Here is a 20,615-nt window from a genome sequence, read left to right as displayed (position 1 = left end):
ATATTTTTAAAAAAATAATAACTTTTATAAGATGAAATTCTATTAACTATTTTTTTTCCTATTTATAATGCAATTTTCAATAATAAAACAATAAAATATCTTTATAAAATTGTACTTCTACTCTTGTAATTTTTTTTTACGGTAAATAGTAAAATCAAATTATTTTTCCAGCATCCCATTCTCTCCTGTTACCATTCCAAACGGTAGAATAAAACAAAATGAACTATTTTTTTCTTGTTCTATATTCTTTCTCCTAGATTTCCTCTCTTTCAAGATGACGGAGAAACATTTTACAATTCCTTTACGAGTCAAATGTAATCAAGTGTTAACTATTTTTATAAACCCAGCTCTAACGTTTTCGCGGTGAAAATGAGTCCAAGAGAGTCTGTTGAATCATGTCTTCAATCCCAACAGCACAACTAGTGATATACAGTCATTAATATTTCAATAATTACAATTATTATTAACTGAACCAGTATTAATTACAACTGCCACCCAATAATTCATTTTAAAAGTAATTAACCAGCTATTTATTTTTCATTTCTATCAATCATCACTCGTTAATTAAATTTATAGAGGTAATAATAAAATAATAAAATTAGTAAAGATAGTAAATTGTTTTGGGGAAACCGACACGTGACGGGAGGTGTGTGTTAGAGGAACATACGAAGGCACCGACACGCGACAGTTGCTACCAGCGCACGTTGTTGATCTCCAAACTCTCCATTTCTTCAAACTCTGAATTTTTTTTTTTTCCTTTTCATCTCAATCCGCCACCGATATCTTCCAATATGCATTCCTCAATCCTCTGATTTCATCCACATTCACATTCCTTATCCTCCGTAGGGTTTCGATGAGCTGCCGGAGTTCCATCGGAATCGGATTCGGAGTCCAATGAGACGGCGCCCCGTGGCGGCCATTCTCCCTGACGAGATGGAGAAACCCTCCGCCAGGAACCCTAATTCCCGCATCTGCTTCCTGGCAACACTCTCCGCATTCTTCTGGTTCCTCCTCCTCTACTTCCACTTCGCCGTTCTCGGAAACCAATCCCCCAAACTAACCCCTATCACCGTCACCTTTCAGCAACCTCGCAAAAGCCTTGGCTCCCAAACCCTAATCGAAGCCCCTCCGCCACCCTCCTTTCCCTTCGCACGTGCCCTCCAGACCGCCCTCAACAAGTCCGACAGGTGTGGAGGCCGCTACATCTACGTCCACGACCTCCCCTCCCGCTTCAACGAGGACATGTTGAAGAAGTGCAGAACGCTTTCCCTTTGGACCAACATGTGCAAGTTCACCACCAACGCCGGCCTCGGCCCCCCCTTGGAAAACGTTAAGGGCGTCTTCTCCGACACCGGCTGGTACGCTACCAATCAGTTCGTCGTTGACGTCATCTTTAGCAACCGGATGAAACAGTACGACTGCCTCACCCAGGACCCTTCCCTTGCCGCTGCATTTTTTGTCCCCTTCTACGCCGGCTTCGACATCGCCCGCTACCTCTGGGGCTATAACATATCCGTCAGAGACTCTGCGTCGCTTGATCTCGTTGATTGGCTTGTGAGGAGGCCCGAGTGGAAGATCATGAACGGGAGGGACCATTTTCTCGTGGCGGGGAGGATCACGTGGGATTTTAGAAGACTCAGTGAGGACGAATCGGATTGGGGGAACAAGCTTTTGTTTCTACCTGCGGCGCGGAACATGTCCATGCTTGTGGTGGAGTCGAGTCCCTGGAATGCGAATGATTTTGGGATTCCTTATCCCACCTATTTTCACCCTGCTAAGGATGATGATGTCTTCATTTGGCAGGAGAGGATGCGGAGGTTGGAGAGGAAGTGGTTGTTTTCTTTCGCCGGGGCTCCGCGTCCGGATAACCCGAAATCGATTCGGGGGCAGATTATTGATCAGTGTAAGAGATCCAAGGTGGGTAAGTTGTTGGAGTGTGATTTTGGTGAGAGTAAGTGTCATTCCCCGAGCAGCATAATGCAGATGTTTCAAGGGTCACTTTTCTGCCTTCAGCCTCAAGGGGATTCCTATACCCGACGATCTGCTTTTGATTCAATGCTAGCTGGGTGTATACCTGTGTTTTTTCATCCGGGTTCGGCTTACACTCAATACACTTGGCACCTTCCCAAGAATTATACTAAGTACTCGGTGTTCATTCCGGAGGACGATATTCGGAAGAGGAATGTCAGTATAGAAGAGAGGCTTACACAGATTCCCGAGGAGGAAGTCAGGATCATGAGAGAGGAGGTCATTAGTTTGATCCCTAGATTGGTGTACGCGGATCCTCGATCCAAACTTGAGACTCTTAAGGATGCGTTTGATGTTTCGGTGCAGGCTGTGATTGACAAGGTTACCAATTTGAGGAAGGACATCATGGAAGGTCGCACCGATGATAATTTCATTGAGGAGAATAGTTGGAAGTATGCGTTGTTGGATGCGGGACAGCGCGAGGTTGGACCTCATGAATGGGATCCCTTCTTTTCTAAACCCAAGGATGGAAATGCGGATTCCAGTGATTTGTCTTCTGAGGCTGCAAAGAATTCTTGGAAAAATGAGCAAAGGGATACTTCTTGATTCAGGCAGGGGAGGTAAAAATTGCATCTGTAGGTTCTTATATGTGTTTTATTACTGACTCAAATGGTTTCCCTGAATTAGGGAAGAATTAAAGCTATAAAATAATTGCTGGGTTGTTGCTACGATCTTACTCCAGAGCATGTACCTGAGTTTACTGAGCAGGCTTTCTCGTTGAAAACCACTAGCATGGAGAGATATCGCTGCTTTCTACAGTTTTGTTATATAGATTTTTTTTCCCTGATATCTGTCATATGTATTTCTAGATGTATTTTCCTAAATTAATAATTTCTTTGTTACTTTATATTTTCTCCCCTTGATTCATATAGGAAATATAAACAAAATTATGTCAATGAGCGGAAGTGTTCAATGAATGATAATATCATTTGGCAGCTGCATTATCAGAGTTACCTACATTGTTAGTGGCCTTATTTGGATTGTGGTTAATAGATTACTCTATTTTGATAACCGTGAAAAAAAATGTTTTCGATTGCTATATTTTACCAGTTGTTTATCTATTTTTTTTAGCCAAATGATGCAAACATGTTGGGTGGTATTAATATACTGTTTCAGGCCTTCATCTGTTTGATTGGTTAATTACATGGCCCGATAAAGCATGCATCTAATGAAAACTACGGTTATTTTTTGATTCTGATTTGAAAAACTCTTGTTTCTGATCCCTTATTGTTGTTTTATTCAGAATTAGAAACAAAAATTGGGCGCACAATGAAATCTACTCTTTAATTTAGTTGACAGATGAGAGTATTCTGATTTCCTTAATTGTGAATGTACAAAAAAAAGGAAATTGGCATAGATTTCTCACTGAAATTATCTAGGACTTGGGATTTATACTGTGGTGAATTTACTTGCATGGCATTCCATAGCATTTGGCGTCTTTTTAATTTTAGAAAACTCTGCTAGCTTGTATATGTCTGAATGTCCTTCTCTCTGTTCAGTATGACTGTGCAATGAGGCAAGATAGAAGAGAAGTTGCGGGGAAAGTGATTATAAAAGGGTATGCAAAAAAACTTTATTGCCTATAAAATCACAATCAATAATTTATTTCGTTTGTCTGATCAATAATATAATCGTGTATTTGATGTCAAATGTTTGATTTGGCTCTTTAATATTTGATAAATGAAATTTGAATTCCATTTATTTATTCTTTTATATTCTGTCAAAGATCACAAATAATTTGAAAATTATAGAAAACAATAAAAGTTCTTACTGTGTTAAAATTTTCTACACCAAGAAAAGTGAGACTACCATAGCAGGAGGAAGAGGACTTGAAAATAATGAGTGGATAACAATTCAGTCTTTCTTACTGAAACACTGCTACAAAGGGGATTCTTGTAGGTAGTAAATATGGAAATTTTGATTTGTTCAGGGAACCTGACACTGAAAACAAGGAGAATAACTTTTTGTTGCTTTACTAGTTTCTGACTTTTTGTTTTGTCAGTGTCTCCACAAGACCCAGGATGTATGTCTGGTATGTGAAGTCAATCAGCTGGATACACATGCAGGTATACACCCAAAGGAGTTGAATGAAAGAAACATGCATGACTCTGTTTTTCAGTTGTGAGCTCTGGCATGGCATGGCATGACATGTACCACACACACTCTTGGCATTTGGCAACACGACATCTGATGTAATGCACGAGGTCACTTCTGCATTAATATCATCCATCTATCTGTTTAGCCTTTTATTATTTACGCTTATCGATGGTTTTTGAAGCCTTCATATGAGTATTGTTTTCCCGTTTCGTAAACCACAACTAGTCTCTGCATCATGAGGTTTCTATTCACCTATTCCTCAACCATAGATATCAGGCAGTGTTATGAATCGGATAACCAAATATATACAGTCCATGAATCTTTTACAGAAATATATACGAGGGATTCCGAAAAAGCATGGCTAGCAATAAAGATAAAAAATTATAGATAAATAACAAAAAGAAAAATAATTAACATTAAATTTTACAAAAGTTCATAAGTAGCTGTGATATTAAGTGAATTCTAATTTTAATAATCATTATTGTCCATTTACTTTATTAATAGGACAAAAATGTTTATAAATGTTATATATTTGATATAAAAAAAATTAAACAATAAATAATAAGTTACCTCTATAAAATGTTGAGTGATAGAGCTTGTGAAAAAGATAGATAATACTTTCCTTGGGTTAAGACATACATATACACATATCACCCAAGTGGATTACATATTTCCAAGCATAAATAAGGTTAAACTTAATTTTTGAAAGCTGAATAATAAAGTTTATTGAAAAAAATAACATTAATTAAATCTGACTCTAATTATATAATGAGAAACTATATCATTGTACAATATATTAATTCATTATTTTAAAGTTTTTGACAGAGAATACGTAGGATCAACTTTTTATATAATTAAACATTATTCTCTATAAATCCAACAAAATTAACTTTTGCTTCACCATTGTTCAACCACTTCTACCTAATTTTTTCTTCACCTTTGTTCAAAGACTTTTTATTTAGTCTTTGTTCACTTTAGCAATGTCATTGATAAATATTCATGAATAAAATTGATCGTTGATACTTACAAATAATAAATATTAGTAAATAATAGATTATTTAATATATGTTTATAAATAAGTTAGGGTAATATAATATAAATTAAAATTTAAAATTAAAATTTAATTTATATTTTATTAAATTAAATTTAATTAAAATTAAAATTTAATTTATATTAAATTAAATTTATATTATATTTTATATTTTTTAATTTTATTTAATTATATATTTTTTTTTCAAATATTCATAAGTATTGATGGATAATCTAAATACATTTTCAAATCAAGTGACACATTTCAAATAACTCAATTCAAAATCTAAACATGTATTTCAGAACTCTCAATCTAAATTTTGTCTCTAGATCCAAAAGTATATTCATGTTTGTGTTCCTGGATGTCCAATCCGGAACAAACACTAACAATAATTGAGTCATTGTGTTCAATCCGGAATAGTCTATATGGATTGATTTTGCTAGATGCTACATGTACTTTCCTTGAAGGTGGTTGCCTTGGTTCATCTAACATGCAATAATTAGTCCACATTTACACAGTGGAGAAAATATCAACAAAGGGGTGACCATCATTGTTATATATTATTTGGCTGATCGTAGTGGATAATCAATAACTGCATAGACATAGTTTTCTAAAATGTAGTGCAGGAAGCATTCATGGGTGCATCTGCATCTTCATCAATTTCAAGATTTGCAGTCATCCATCATTTCTTTTCATCACAAACATCAAATGTTCATATCAAAATGTAGAGCATAGTTGTTGAAAATGATACAATCTTCTTAGTGTTATGTGGACTGCTAGGAAATGAGTCATATGACATTTATCAATAACACTTAATTAATTTTTTGATAAATCTATATTCAAAATTAATTTTTGGATACAATCTTGATGCCAAACTTCTTTTTATTGTCCCTTAAGATATTCAACAAGAGTTAACACAACAAAATGAATGTCTATCTTAAGTCTCTTGAACAAACTGGGCACTCAGACAAAACAATGTTATTTATAGTGAAACTTCAGAATTTATCATACCATTTACGTGCTGTTAGGAGACAGAGATACTAATTAGGGAAGTGGCAGTGCAACAATTTCTTCCTGAAATTTTGAATGTACATTAATTCAGAAGTTATTATATCTCATTTTTCAAATATTTTATAAACTTTTTATATGATGGACCACTAGTAGAGTCCGATTGAGTAAAATAAAAATGAGTGTTTATCGAATACTATATAAGTAGTCATAAATAAGTTGTTTTATAATTGAAAAGAAAATAGGATTAAATTGTTTTATAAAGATTGTAAATTATTTGTATACGTTATGTCAAGAGTACTATGTTTGAATAAGAGTTGAAATAAGAAAGAGAATAAATAGCGAAATAAGAAAATAATTCAAGTGGATAATTATGCTATATGAATTGGTGAACTTTAATAATGAAATAATTTCAAGTCACTTGTTTGGATATATTAAAAAATTGAAGAAAAATAAATAAGACTACCAAAAACAATGCAAATTCCCTTAAAACTTAGATAACACAAATAAATAAATGGACAATGGCTATAAAGAAACTTGAAAATACAGGTCTTTTCACTTAAATTTTACATCTTTCATGAGTGAAACTAGTTATCCTAGACCCTCTTTTTTTTTCTTTCTATTCCACATTTGTTGGAAAAGAATAATAAATACGTATAAATAAAATAATTTTTAAATTGTTAGAGAAAAAAAAAAGTAAACTGAATATAGCAATAATATTAAATAATAACTCTTTCCCTCTTTTTTTTCTAACCATTGGGATGAAAGAGGTGAAGCGGTGGACCTACCCACTTATTTTATCTTTCTCCTAAACATAAGGATGAATGAAGACAACATATTTTAACAACCTTTTTCTTTTTCCAGTGGATTTCTTTCTACATAGTATAAATAAAAGTGGTAAGAAATGTATACAACTTTATTTTCTTCATTTTATTTTCTTTTCTTTTCGAGTAAACAAAAACAAGTTTATTAGAATAAACCTAAAATCAATTTATGCATATCATATATATTATTTTCACAACATTTTCCAAATACTTGATAAACACGTATAAAACATAATTAAATTCTTCAACACACGGTAGAACAACAACAAGTGGGTTAATTATGTAATCATCCAAGGCAACAAATGCAAAGTAAAAAAAGAGAGGTTAAAGTTAAACCGTCATAGAAAGAAGAGCATGCACTGAAATACACCCAGCACGAGAGACAGAAGAGAAGGAGCCAAATAACAAATCTAAAGCATACAAGTTTAATAAATGAATACAATTTCTATCATTCTCTAATTCTTTTGGGTCCTTTAACTCATAATTTAGTTAGTAAACAGAAGCAATAATACTATTTCTACACTCAATTTTTTTCTTTTTTTTTTATGAGAAATAGAGGAAGAAAAGGAGAATGTGATGTTTTCTTTTGAAAAAAGAAAGTGTAAATGAATAAAGAAGAGTAATATTTTGGTAAGATGGAATTGAGAGAATTTGAAACAAACGGCTACTTAGTTTTTGTTTTTCCTATTAAAGGGAAGTAAAACATCTCGTGACACTTACTGCGAGCTTTCGGCTCCCGAATTCTCAGTCAAATTCAGTTTGGGAGTTCTCTCTCAACAAAGGATCCTCGTGATGAAGAGCTCTCATATTTCACGAGCTTTCTATCAACAACGCTTACCTTGTCCAGTTTTGAATTCTTCTCAACACCTTCAAATACCCCTCCACGATATCATGCATCACCAACCAACAACAACAACACAACCTCGTACTACAACACCCAATGGAATCCAAATCCAAAATTCAACTCTTTTTCCTCACCCTTTCCCTCTTCACTCTCACCCTCGTCAACGCAGAAACGCTTGGAACTTACATAGTTCAGCTACACCCTCATGGGATCACCAGCTCTGCTTTCACCTCCAAGCTCAAATGGCACCTTTCATTCATCCAGCAAACCCTTTCCTCCGATGAGGACCCTTCTTCGCGCCTTCTCTACTCTTACCGTTCCGCCATGGACGGTTTTGCAGCTCAGTTAACCGAGTCTGAGCTTGAGTACCTCAAGAACTTGCCCGATGTTATCTCAATTAGGCCTGACAGCATGCTCCCGCTGCAGACCACTTACTCTTACAAGTTCTTGGGACTGAACCCTGCTCGAGAAAATGGTTGGTACCAATCCGGTTTCGGCCGTGGAACCATAATTGGGGTGCTTGATACTGGAGTTTGGCCTGAGAGTCCCAGCTTCAATGATCAAGGAATGCCCCCAGTTCCCAAGAAATGGAAGGGTATATGCCAAGCTGGGAAGGCCTTTAACTCTTCCAATTGTAACAGGAAGCTTATTGGTGCAAGGTACTTCACCAAAGGCCATTCTTCAGTGTCACCTTTTAGAATTCCGGAATATCTCTCTCCAAGAGACTCCTCTGGACATGGCACACACACTTCGTCCACGGCAGGAGGACTGCCTGTGCCTTTGGCGAGTGTGTTTGGTTACGCCTCTGGCGTGGCGAGAGGAATGGCTCCTGGTGCCCACATTGCGGTGTACAAAGTGTGCTGGTTCAATGGCTGCTATAACTCAGACATCATGGCTGCAATGGATGTGGCAATCAGAGATGGGGTGGACATTCTCTCCTTGTCTCTAGGTGGCTTCTCTACGCCTCTATATGATGATAACATTGCCATTGGAAGCTTTAGAGCAATGGAGCATGGGATTTCGGTGATATGTGCGGCGGGAAACAATGGTCCTACGGCAATGTCTGTTGCCAATGAGGCTCCTTGGATTGCCACCATCGGTGCAAGCACACTAGACAGGAAATTCCCAGCCACAGTTCGCATGGGAAATGGACAAATGCTCTATGGAGAGTCCATGTACCCACTGAACCATCCATTGAGCAATGGAAAAGAACTTGAACTGGTTTATCTGTCTGAAGGGGACACCGAGAGTCAATTTTGCCTCAGAGGGTCTCTTCCAAGGGACAAAGTTAAAGGCAAAATGGTGGTCTGCGATCGAGGCGTGAACGGAAGAGCAGAGAAGGGACAAGTGGTCAAGGAGGCTGGTGGCCTTGCTATGATTCTCGCCAACACGGAGATAAACTTGGGAGAGGATTCAGTTGATGTTCATGTCTTGCCTGCAACTTTGATTGGATTTGATGAAGCACTTACCTTGAAAGATTACATAAACTCCACAAGAAGGCCTCTTGCAAGGATTGAATTTGGAGGAACTGTGATAGGGAAGTCTAGAGCTCCAGCAGTGGCAAGATTTTCAGCTAGAGGACCAAGTTATACAAACCCTTCAATCCTCAAACCAGACGTTATAGCTCCAGGAGTGAACATCATTGCTGCATGGCCTCAGAATCTTGGTCCTACAGGCCTTCCAGAAGATTCTAGAAGAGTTAACTTCTCTGTCATGTCTGGCACCTCAATGGCATGCCCTCATGTTAGTGGAATTGCTGCTCTCATTCGCTCGGCTCACCCGACTTGGAGTCCTGCAGCCATCAAATCTGCAATCATGACAACAGCCGAGGTAACCGACCACACCGGAAGGCCTATTCTTGATGAAAACCAACCAGCAGGAGTTTTTGACATGGGAGCTGGACATGTGAATCCACAGAGAGCATTGAATCCTGGACTTGTGTATGACATTAGGCCAGATGATTATATCATCCACCTTTGCAGCCTTGGATACACAAAGTCAGAAATATTCAGCATCACACACAGAAATGTGAGTTGCAATGGAGTCTTGAAGATGAATAGAGGCTTCAGCCTTAACTATCCCTCATTCTCAGTGATATTTAAGGCTGGGGAGAGGAGAAAGATGTTCATCAGGAGACTAACAAATGTGGGAAATGCAAACTCCATCTACTCAGTGGAGGTTAAGGCACCTGAGGGAGTAAAAGTGATAGTAAAACCCAAGCGGCTTGTATTTAAGCAAGTGAATCAAAGCTTGGCTTACAGGGTATGGTTTATATCGAGAAAAAGGGTTAAAAAAGGTGATGGTTTGGTGACCTATGCAGAAGGGAATTTGACATGGGTACACTCACAAAATGGTTCCAACAGGGTCAGAAGCCCTGTGGCAGTGACTTGGAAGTCAAAGTAGCATGGAGAACAGTAGCAGATTATTAAGTTTCTCTTGTGGAGTAATCATTATTATGATTATTGGTTCAATAGGTTTATTTATGATTGCAGAATTTATACTGAAGTTGGTGTTACGAGTTTTAGTAGAAAAAACTCGATAGGAATCTTTAAGAGTAAGCCCATTTATAAATGCTAAATAAATTGGTTGTGCCAAGATTTAGTCAAAACTCTCATCTTTACATGTTTTCTGAATCAGAATTAACGTAAAAAATTAACATGACAAAGGGTAGAAGACAGAAGGTATTCCATATTAACTTATTTTTTAATGAACTGCAAACCGTTTGCATCAGAATATCGTTCCATAAATCTCATGAATCTGTCCCAATCCTTTGGAGTCCGCATCACATACTTGGCTTCAATTCCTGAAGGCTTTCCATTGACAAACTTAGCACTCACATCCACAGACTGAAGAACCCCTTCCTCATCAATCATGTATAAACCAGTGATATCGGCAACTTCACGAGATGAATCAAAAACTGAGGGTTGATCGAAGTTGAAGATGGCCATACCATTTGTTCCATCACGTGATGTAGTAAGCTTCACATCTGGTATTGTCTGTTCATCAGTTCCCCTAATGAACTGTATGGCTGGTTTGGCCATCATCATAGCAGGCAAGTGTTTCGAAGGATTTTGCTTTAGCTTGGATAACCTCAAACGTGGCAGGTTCACAGATTGGCCATTGAACGAAGAGTGTGTGCTACTGTGATGAAAAATCATACATGGGACTGAAAATACAACATCATCATGTTAGCCACGAACAACATCAGACCATGTAAGCAGAATACTACTTCAAAAGTCCGAAAACATTCAAAATTGTGAATTTTATCAAAGGCGTGAATGTAATGAAACGGTAATGAAAAATCCTTTAAAAAAATGCAGTTAGTGGAGATAGATTAATGTACCTGAAGATGAACGTGATTTGTGAAGAGTTTTGGAGAGTGAGGAGAAGAATGTGAGGGAATGGAAAGAAGCTGCCATTGATGAATTGTGATTATAAATGGAAGAGAGAAGTAGCATTGTGTTGTGCTGGTAATGGCAGAACAAAGTATGTATGGTATATGTGTAACGAAGAGAGCCATTCAGTTGATGAAATAAAATTTGGAGTTTTGGAAAATGGTTGTGTTTTTGTGTGTAGGAGATTCATTTTAACATGTTTTAATTTAATTTAAATTTTGTAGATTTCATTATGTCACATATTATTTTGTAATTTTAATTCTAGTTATAAGACTTTCACTTTTAATGTTTATTCAGTTCTTAATATATATATATATATATATATATATATATATATATATATATATATATATATATATAAGATAAAAAAACGTAATGTTTTATTCTTATTATATGGAATCTCATTTACAGTGTACTTTTAATGTAAAGCTGAAATAAACTTTACAATCTTGGTCAACTTATCAAAAACAAAGAGAGAGAACAGTTATAATAATGTAAAAGAATTAATTTATGTTCCTACAACAGAAAAAAATTGGATATAAAACAAAAGAAAAAACTTTTCAATTAATTATAAAATCATTGTTGTAATGTTTTAAAAATAAATATTGTTATAAAAGTGTACAAAATCATCGAATGTGTGCGTATGTATGAAAAAAAAATCTTTTAAAAAATAAGAAAAAAAATAAATGTATTCATTTATAAATTGAAATCAGTCTATATGGGAACTAATGTGTCTAAAAGCAATCAGGTTTTAAATTTTAATTTAATTTATGAAAAAAAACATTTTATTTTTTATTTCTTAAAGTATGTATGAAGAAAACAAATCATTATATTTTTAAATTAAACTAGCGGAAAAAAGCGTTTATCTGAATTAAAATTAATATTCATATCAATTTTACTTTTACATATTTATTTAATTAAAATTATAAGTATTATTATTTTTCATATTTGATTTATAAAATTAGAAAAAGAATATAGGTTACATATAGTTACATAAAGGAAAAATTTTAAGTGTAATGAAATTGTGGGGTAGTAAATTTGTAGTGGATGAATAGTTTATCATTACTCTTTATATATATATATATATATATATATATATATATATATATATATATATATATATATATATATATATATATATATATATATATATATATATATGTAAAAAATGATAGTATTTTTGAACGTTATGATGAAATTGTTTGAGTATATATGTGTGTAATGGATTTTGTATGTAATAATGATTAATAAAGATGAAGATTAAAAGAAGAATTAAACATATCATTAATTATATATTGTTTTATTTTAATAATTTTGTACATTTAAAATGAAATGTTATAACATGTACAATATATAAAAAAATATATATTAAGATTATGAAAATTTGATGTCTTGTTAAAATTATAAAAAATTGTAAAGTAGGTGGACACATATCAAAATATAAAAAAGAAATATTAAGATTATAAAAAATTGATGTCTTATTATGTAAAAATTTAAAAATGCTTTATTTCAATTAATTGGGGATAAAAGCCAATAAAATAAATAAACAACGTGTTTGATAACAACACTACCAAAAAAGTGGGATTGAAATGTGAGAGCTTTAGCTATGCTAAAGATATGTTAATATTTTTTTTTAACACTTCAAAATTTTTGGAGAATATAAACATAATTAGTTTGATGTAGGATTTCTTTTGAAACAAATAAATCTTTTAAAGAAATTCATGACTATATTATCAACTAATTTTTTTAACTAAACTAATAAATAAAATTTATTCAAAGGAAAAAAAAATGAAAACAAATAATTTGGTCATGAATTTGTTAAATGAGTAAAATCTAAGTTTCATTTGTTTTTAGTCAACTCAAATTCAGGCTTTACCTTTGACTAAAAAACAAATGAGCTAAATTTAAATTATCATTTTTATCCATAAACCTAACCTAAAGTTTAACATTTGGCCTTTGATTAATTCATTTCCACCCATAACAACAATCCTATAATACACACATATCAACAGGATAAATATCTGATTTGGACTTGAAATATTACCTTTTTTTCTCTGAATAGCCTTTAAACTAAATAAATTATATAAATAGTTCTTACAAGTATTAAACATCATGCTAAGTAATCCTTTAAGTGTTTTCTTTAACCTGATTTTTTTTTTCAAAATTCCCCTTAATGTTAGTAAACTATATTAGTTCAGAAACTAAATTAATAGATATTTTAGATTTATTTTATAATTTTATTAATTTAATAATTATTTTAAAAATATCATACTTTAAACACTAAAAAATCATACTTTTGAATTGAATTCGTTAATGAAATTCTCTACCATCAAAGTTTACATTTTTTACTATTTAAATTGTTTCGTTTTTATTAACAATTGAGATTTTATTCGACAAAAATGTCACGAAAGAACCAAATCTTAAAGCTTTGTTCATTTGAATGGATTTGGAAGAGAGTGATTGAGAGGATTTGAAGGTAATATTAGACTAATTCTCATCAACTTTACTTTCAAATCTACTCTCACTTCCCTCTAAATCTACTTAAATAAACAACAACGAAATTTATCTTCAAATCATCTTAAATCCCCTCAATCATTCTTTCTCTCAAATTCATTTAAGTAAACAAAACCTAAGTAATCACGTAAGATCTCAATTAAATCTTTCTTTGATGAAGATGTTAATTAAAGTTACAGCAAATCCTATTCTTTGGCCTTCTTCCATCGGCTTTAATAGCATATTTGTTTGAATAGTGTGTTAAATAATACTTAAGATTGTAATAAGTACTTAAAATATTATAAAATATATTTTTTTATTTCATTAAAAAAATAAGAACTGAAAGTTCTTTATATCGAATTTCTCTCTCTCTTCTTTCCTCAACCCTCTTTCTCCCCTCCAATCATAAGCTGAAAATTAAATGGTATTATCCAAAAATAGTAATTAAAATTATTTTATTGAAATAAAATATTTTAAAATAAAATATTTTAAAATAAAATAAAAACATGAAATTATTCAAATTTTTGTCAAATAATTTAAAGTTGTAAAATTTCGGATCGAAATACAAACTGATATTTTTTATTTTCAATTTTGGTGTTTTTCATTGATTGATGTCTTGAATGATTATTGAGGATTAATGTACTGAGAAAGATGCTTGGTCTCAATTTTTTTTCCACTGATACAATACTGCAAAATTGAACATTTCTATATCAGATCAATAAAAATCAAAACTTTGAAACTCTAACTGGAAAATTGAAATTGGAAGCTGGTTTGCATTGAGGGTTCTTGGTATAATGGAAGCCCAAAACCCAAATTCTTGGTTTTGATCAACCAAAGTAAACCCAGGAATGATTTTCCAAAGCAATTAAAGTCTGAGCCACGTCACATGCACGTGCTGCATGTGCAATTAGGAGCACCATGATCCCATTGTGGCATCTCTTCGCTGTCTGCAAAATGGTTCTCTTTTTCTTTTGATTTTTTTATTAAATGCCGAAAGCTGGTTCTGGTTTTCCTTGTCACCAAGGCATTTGGACACAAGTAATCAAAGTTTTTCACTTCTAATATTTCTCCATTTTCCACCATAGAAATGTTAGATGCAATAACCATCAGACCAATTCAACAGAACAACCATCATAAACAGTGTTTTAGTTAAAAATGTTTGAAGTTCTCATCTGTCTCTCTCCAATAATAAGGAACGATGTACTTCACTAGGAAGCTGCTGTTTCACATGACTTCCATCTGTCTCAGCATCAGATGTGATCTAAGCAATAGGAAGAGCAGAAACATTGTCACTAAATTAATTTCTTGTTATAGCAGTCCGCACCATGTGTGCATGTGAATATTGAAGGAGAGAAAGGAAAAGAAGAAATATATATTTTATATCAGAAGTGGCAGTTGGTAGGCTCAGACCATGATTGATCAACAGTTGCACTTTTCTCCCATTTTCTTCTGTTTGCAAATTCTCCTCTTTGTTTATTCTTCATTATTATGATCAACATCTTCCTATCTTCATCTAACACTTGTTCATTTCTTCATCTAAAAAACCAAATAAACAAACCTACCCTAAAGTCTAGAGAAAACAAGGACCATTAATTCCCGGATGCAATTCAGGATTTATTCTGGTGCATATGCACAGGCTTCTACTATTTCACCAATGGTCAATTGAGTGTACAAGCTATGCACTGGTTTAAAAATACCCTGCACTATTCTTGTGGCCCATTCTTTTTAATTTTTTTTAAGTTAATGGGTGGTAGAACTTGTCTTATTTTCAAGTTCCTTTCACCTTATAACATGGAAAGATTCCCTCATCAAAATCATAATGAATAATTAACATTGATGAGCCTAAAACCATCAAGTGCATGATGGGTGGTGTTTCAGATCTTTATTTTATTTTATTTTATTTTTATTTTCATCTTCTCCCTTTCCCACCCGTGTGTCTTTTTTTCTTTCTAGCCCTTACTAGTGGACTTAAAAAAATATACATGGACATGATTTTTCTCTCTGTTAAAAGCTATTCTCATCATCACATGACTGGTTTGGAATTTGATGTTAAGATAATCACAAGTACATCAATGTTCTTTGGTGGATCCTACAATAACCATATGTTAGTTGGCCCACTAATGCATCATTTCTGAATCTTTGTCATACTTAGAAGTTACCCTTCAATCAGCTCGAACTTGAAAGTGCATTTTTACACTCATAGTATGAAACACACTTAAAGCGGCTTAACAAAAAAGTCGTATTTAATGTACTGAGAAAGATGCTTTAGACAATGCTTATTGTCTCAAAATAAAGTTCTCTTTAACACTTTAACAGTGTAGTACTGTGTTAATGTGGTTGTCATATTCTTGTATATTTTTACCTCACTTTTTCTCGTTTCCCGCATCTGGTTGATCTCAAATATAGATTGTGGAACTGATGTCTATATTTGTGAAGCTATGAGATCTAGTGTTCGGATAGTTTAATTTGAAAAGTAACTCTGACATGGGGTCAGTAATTATTATGATTACATTTATTAACATTAACTGCCAGAAAAGAAATATAAAATCTTAAGGCCATTGTGGATCAGTATTCTGATCTATTATGTGGAGAAGATTTTAAATTCTCACATTCCTTCGCTCACAATCTTGTTAGCAAGAATTTGATTACTGTAAAAGGAATTCTTAATAAACAAACAAGAGATAAACATTTTTGAATAAAAAAATTAACTGCATTATCCCTCTTGAAATTGACAAGGATAAGCAAAAGAGGAAGAAGTAGAAACTTAAACAGCATTAAGAGCCATATTCTCCCATGTTTTATGTCGGATAAACTTCTAATAGATCCAAAGCTTCACCTGTCTTTACATGCACTGTCGCACACTGCTAGCTTCTTTGAAATACCACTTCATAAACCTGACTAGTTCTTAAACCGAAACTACTGTTCTAGTTTATTTATTGGTCATATAATATACAGAATCACATGCATATGCTGTTCTTCTTTCAACCACTTCTCACAAACTGCACATATTACTCTCTGCCTCGTTTCACAAGAATGCAAATGATGGACAAGTGAGCCATTAATCAAACAGCATGAAGAAGATCAAGAACCAAATGAAAATCCAGCTTTTCATCTTCTTTTGCTACATTGGGTGTTCCTCCTATGGTTTTTCTGCTGCTGTAAATGATGAAGTATCGACTTTGCTTTCCATGAAAGCAGGTCTCATTGATCCATTGAACACTCTTCGGGATTGGAAACTGCGTGACAAAGCACCGCTAAAGGATGCATTTCATTGTAGCTGGACTGGCATCAAATGCAACTCAGCTGGAGCCGTAGAGGAGCTTGATCTGTCCCACAAGAATCTCAGTGGTACAGTATCCTATGTTATACAGAGACTTAAAAGTCTTACCTCTCTCAACTTGTGTTGCAATGCTTTTTCATCACCATTGCCAAAATCCTTAGCCAATCTCACCACACTTAACAAACTTGATGTGAGTCAAAATTCCTTCAATGGTGACTTTCCATTAGGCCTTGGAAGAGCATGGAGACTCATGACCTTAAATGCATCCAGCAATGAATTCTCAGGTTCTCTTCCTGAGGATCTTGGAAATGCCTCTTCCTTAGAGATGCTTGATCTCAGAGGCAGTTTTTTTGAAGGGTCAGTTCCAAAATCGTTCAGTAACTTGCATAAGTTGAAGTTCCTTGGTCTATCAGGGAACAATCTCACCGGTAAAATTCCTGGAGAGCTGGGACAACTTTCATCACTGGAGTATATGATCCTTGGATATAATGAATTTGAAGGCGTCATTCCAGAAGAGTTTGGCAACCTCACCAATCTTAAGTATCTTGATTTAGCAGTGGCCAATCTTGGTGGTGAGATTCCAAGTGTATTGGGAAAGCTCAAGTTATTGAATACGGTTTTCTTTTACAACAACAATTTTGATGATAGAATTCCAGCAGCAATTGGCAATATGACTTCTTTGCAGTTGCTGGATCTTTCTGATAACATGTTGTCAGGAAAAATTCCAGCTGAAATAAGTCAGCTGAAGAATTTAAAACTTCTGAACTTGATGGGCAACCAGTTGTCTGGTCCTGTGCCTTCTGGCTTTGGAGATTTGCCACAACTGGAGGTACTTGAGCTATGGAACAATTCCTTGTCAGGGCCATTGCCTAGTAACCTTGGCAAAAATTCACCATTGCAATGGTTAGATGTGTCATCCAATTCATTCTCTGGAGAGATTCCAGAAACTCTTTGCAGCCAGGGCAATCTCACCAAGCTTATACTATTCAACAATGCTTTCTCTGGTCCAATTCCATCAAGCCTATCAACGTGCTTTTCACTTGTACGTGTTCGAATTCACAACAATTTTCTTTCAGGGACAATTCCTGTGGGTCTTGGCAAGCTTGGGAAGCTTCAAAGGTTAGAATTGGCTAACAATAGTCTTTCTGGTGGAATTCCTGATGACATTGCTTCTTCCACATCCCTTTCCTTCATTGATCTCTCAAGAAACAAACTCCATTCTTCTCTTCCCTCCTCCGTCCTTTCCATTCCAAACCTGCAAGCTTTCATGGTCTCCAACAACAACTTGGAAGGAGAAATCCCAGACCAATTCCAGGACTGTCCATCACTTGCAGTTCTTGATCTCTCATCAAATCATCTATCTGGAAGCATTCCAGCAAGCATTGCTTCTTGTCAGAAGTTGGTAAATTTGAACCTCCAAAACAACCAATTGACTGGTGAAATTCCAAAATCATTAGCTAAGATGCCTTCATTGGCCATGGTTGACCTTTCCAACAATTCTCTGACAGGCCAAATACCTGAAAGCTTTGGAATTTCTCCAGCTCTTGAAGCACTCAATGTCTCATACAATAAGCTAGAAGGCCCAGTCCCAGCGAACGGAATATTAAGAACTGTAAACCCAAATGACCTTGTTGGCAATGTTGGCCTATGTGGTGGTGTCCTCCCTCCATGTGACCAAAACTCTGCATACTCTTCAAGGAAACGAAGCTTGCGCACAAAGCATATGATTACAGCATGGATCACTGGAATATCATCAATCCTAGTTATTGGGATAGCGATTGTGGTTGCTAGATCTTTGTACATAAGATGGTACACTGATGGGTTTTGCTTCCGAGAAAGATTTTACAAGGGTAGCAAAGGATGGCCCTGGAGATTGATGGCATTTCAGAGGCTTGGTTTTACTAGTACTGAGATTCTAGCTTGCATCAAGGAAACAAATGTGATTGGCATGGGAGCCACTGGGATTGTTTATAAGGCTGAGGTACCGCAATCAAACACAGTTGTGGCAGTGAAAAAATTGTGGAGAACAGGAACTGATATTGAAGTTGGAAGTAGTGACGACCTTGTGGGGGAGGTGAATCTTTTGGGGAGACTAAGGCATAGAAACATTGTTAGACTATTAGGATTTCTTCATAATGACATTGATGTGATGATAGTTTATGAATTCATGCACAATGGCAACCTAGGAGAAGCCTTGCACGGTAGACAAGCAACAAGATTGCTTGTAGACTGGGTTTCACGGTACAACATAGCTCTAGGAGTTGCTCAAGGACTTGCTTATCTTCATCATGACTGTCATCCCCCCGTTATCCATCGAGACATCAAGTCAAACAATATATTGCTTGATGCAAATCTTGAGGCACGGATAGCAGATTTTGGTTTAGCCAAGATGATGATCCAGAAGAATGAAACAGTCTCCATGGTTGCTGGATCTTATGGTTATATTGCCCCTGGTGAGTTATTAGTTCTATACATCTTACTTTATCAGTTCATAGCAACATTAGCTTCCAAACCACTTTAGATCAAACAGGACATGTAGCGTACACATTAGAGAAAGTATCTTACAATTACCATGTCATTAAATGTTTATATCTGTGAAGATTGTCTGCTTTCATATTTTCTCCACCTTAGATGTACAAATTCATGACATTTCAATGATTTACTATTTGGCAGAATATGGATATGCCTTGAAGGTAGATGAAAAGATTGATGTTTACAGTTATGGAGTAGTTTTGTTGGAGCTTCTCACAGGAAAGAGGCCTTTAGATTCAGACTTTGGAGAGTCAACAGACATTGTAGAGTGGATTAGAATGAAGATTAGAGACAACAAATCACTGGAAGAAGCATTAGACCCCAGTGTAGGAAATAGCAGGCATGTTGTAGAAGAGATGCTTTTAGTTCTAAGAATAGCGATTCTGTGCACTGCCAAGCTCCCCAAGGACAGACCAACCATGAGGGATGTCATTATGATGCTTGGAGAGGCTAAGCCTCGAAGAAAGAGCGGTGGCAATGATGCAGCTAACAACAAAGAGTCACCAGTTTTTAGCACATCACCAGTTAATGGCCTAATGTAGAAGCCGAAATCAGTTTATTCTGTTCATCAACCTGTTTAGAGCTGTAATATTGTAATCAGCTATTCGCATTTATGTTTAAAAATTAATTGGTATATCAAGATGTATTGATTTTTGCAAATAAATTTTCTTTTGTATCCTGGTTTTGGTACAGAGACATAGATTTCAGCACAAACCAAGGTAAAGCAATTGTACCTATTGTTCTTTGAATAGGAATAATAACTCTCTAGACGTACTGATGAAGTAAACAAAAGTAACTTGGCCTGAGTTTTTTTTTCTTGACACATGTAAATGTGAGGAACTTTCTTTCACAAAGATCCACTGGATCGGTGCACTTGAGCAACGCAGGATTTCCTTAACTCATAATCTCAATCCTGACAAACAAAAACAAAAATAAGCAAAGAAAATAGTGCATCAAGCTTTAGACTTTTATCTTTCTTTCACTAAACTCTCTCATTTTTTTCCTATGGGCTCTTAAGTACTACACTCGATTTCATTTATGTTCCAAAAATACGGATTTTTAGTCCCTAAAAAACAAAAATATT

At 34.9% G+C, this 20,615-nt stretch overlaps 4 protein-coding genes across 7 annotated transcripts; 3 read left to right on the top strand and 1 right to left on the bottom strand.

Annotated features, from left to right (window-relative positions):
* Window positions 1–643: 643 nt before the first annotated feature.
* LOC108323263 (xyloglucan galactosyltransferase MUR3) lies at window positions 644–4,308 on the top strand. Of its 4 annotated transcripts, XR_008246777.1 has the most exons (4): window positions 653–2,588; window positions 2,901–2,989; window positions 3,528–3,586; window positions 4,031–4,308. XR_008246777.1 is itself a non-coding variant. In XM_052872309.1 (2 exons), exon 1 carries the CDS (start codon window positions 895–897, stop codon window positions 2,572–2,574), a length of 1,680 nt encoding a protein of 559 aa, XP_052728269.1. In that variant the 5' UTR covers window positions 653–894; the 3' UTR covers window positions 2,575–2,588; window positions 4,031–4,308. The 4 variants fall into 4 exon arrangements, 2 of the variants coding, with proteins under 2 accessions (XP_052728269.1, XP_052728270.1); XR_008246776.1 differs by lacking the exon at window positions 2,901–2,989 and having other exon boundaries at window positions 644–2,588; XM_052872309.1 differs by lacking the exons at window positions 2,901–2,989; window positions 3,528–3,586.
* Window positions 4,309–7,903: 3,595 nt separating this feature from the next.
* On the top strand, window positions 7,904–10,241 carry LOC108323242 (subtilisin-like protease SBT1.2). The gene has a single exon (XM_017555633.2). The coding sequence runs from the start codon at window positions 7,928–7,930 to the stop codon at window positions 10,232–10,234; it is 2,307 nt and encodes a 768-aa protein (XP_017411122.1). The 5' UTR covers window positions 7,904–7,927; the 3' UTR covers window positions 10,235–10,241.
* A 137-nt stretch (window positions 10,242–10,378) lies between these two features.
* Window positions 10,379–11,327, bottom strand: LOC108323223 (photosystem II reaction center PSB28 protein, chloroplastic). Its single transcript, XM_017555613.2, has 2 exons — window positions 11,175–11,327; window positions 10,379–10,997 (listed from the first exon to the last, which is right to left on the bottom strand). Exons 1-2 carry the CDS (start codon window positions 11,287–11,289, stop codon window positions 10,528–10,530), a joined length of 585 nt encoding a protein of 194 aa, XP_017411102.1. The 5' UTR covers window positions 11,290–11,327; the 3' UTR covers window positions 10,379–10,527.
* Window positions 11,328–16,460: 5,133 nt separating this feature from the next.
* On the top strand, window positions 16,461–20,207 carry LOC108323245 (MDIS1-interacting receptor like kinase 1). Its single transcript, XM_017555636.2, has 2 exons — window positions 16,461–19,452; window positions 19,673–20,207. The coding sequence occupies exons 1-2, from the start codon at window positions 16,791–16,793 to the stop codon at window positions 20,071–20,073; spliced, it is 3,063 nt and encodes a 1,020-aa protein (XP_017411125.1). The 5' UTR covers window positions 16,461–16,790; the 3' UTR covers window positions 20,074–20,207.
* The last annotated feature ends 408 nt before the right edge of the window (window positions 20,208–20,615 follow it).

The sequence above is a fragment of the Vigna angularis genome, chromosome 2 (assembly GCF_016808095.1).
Source record: "Vigna angularis cultivar LongXiaoDou No.4 chromosome 2, ASM1680809v1, whole genome shotgun sequence".
NCBI lineage: Eukaryota > Viridiplantae > Streptophyta > Magnoliopsida > Fabales > Fabaceae > Vigna > Vigna angularis.
This window is presented reverse-complemented; position numbering and strand designations above follow the sequence as displayed.

Excerpts from the sequence above, each read along its gene's own strand:
- LOC108323263 (XM_052872309.1), top strand. The coding sequence starts at position 895 with ATGAGACGGCGCCCCGTGGCGGCCATTCTCCCTGACGAGATGGAGAAA.
- LOC108323242 (XM_017555633.2), top strand. The coding sequence starts at position 7,928 with ATGGAATCCAAATCCAAAATTCAACTCTTTTTCCTCACCCTTTCCCTC.
- LOC108323223 (XM_017555613.2), bottom strand. The coding sequence starts at position 11,289 with ATGCTACTTCTCTCTTCCATTTATAATCACAATTCATCAATGGCAGCT. Across the intron at positions 10,998-11,174 it reads CAAATCACGTTCATCTTCAG|TCCCATGTATGATTTTTCAT; the intron begins GTACATTAATCT and ends TTGTATTTTCAG.
- LOC108323245 (XM_017555636.2), top strand. The coding sequence starts at position 16,791 with ATGAAGAAGATCAAGAACCAAATGAAAATCCAGCTTTTCATCTTCTTT. Across the intron at positions 19,453-19,672 it reads TTATGGTTATATTGCCCCTG|AATATGGATATGCCTTGAAG; the intron begins GTGAGTTATTAG and ends ACTATTTGGCAG.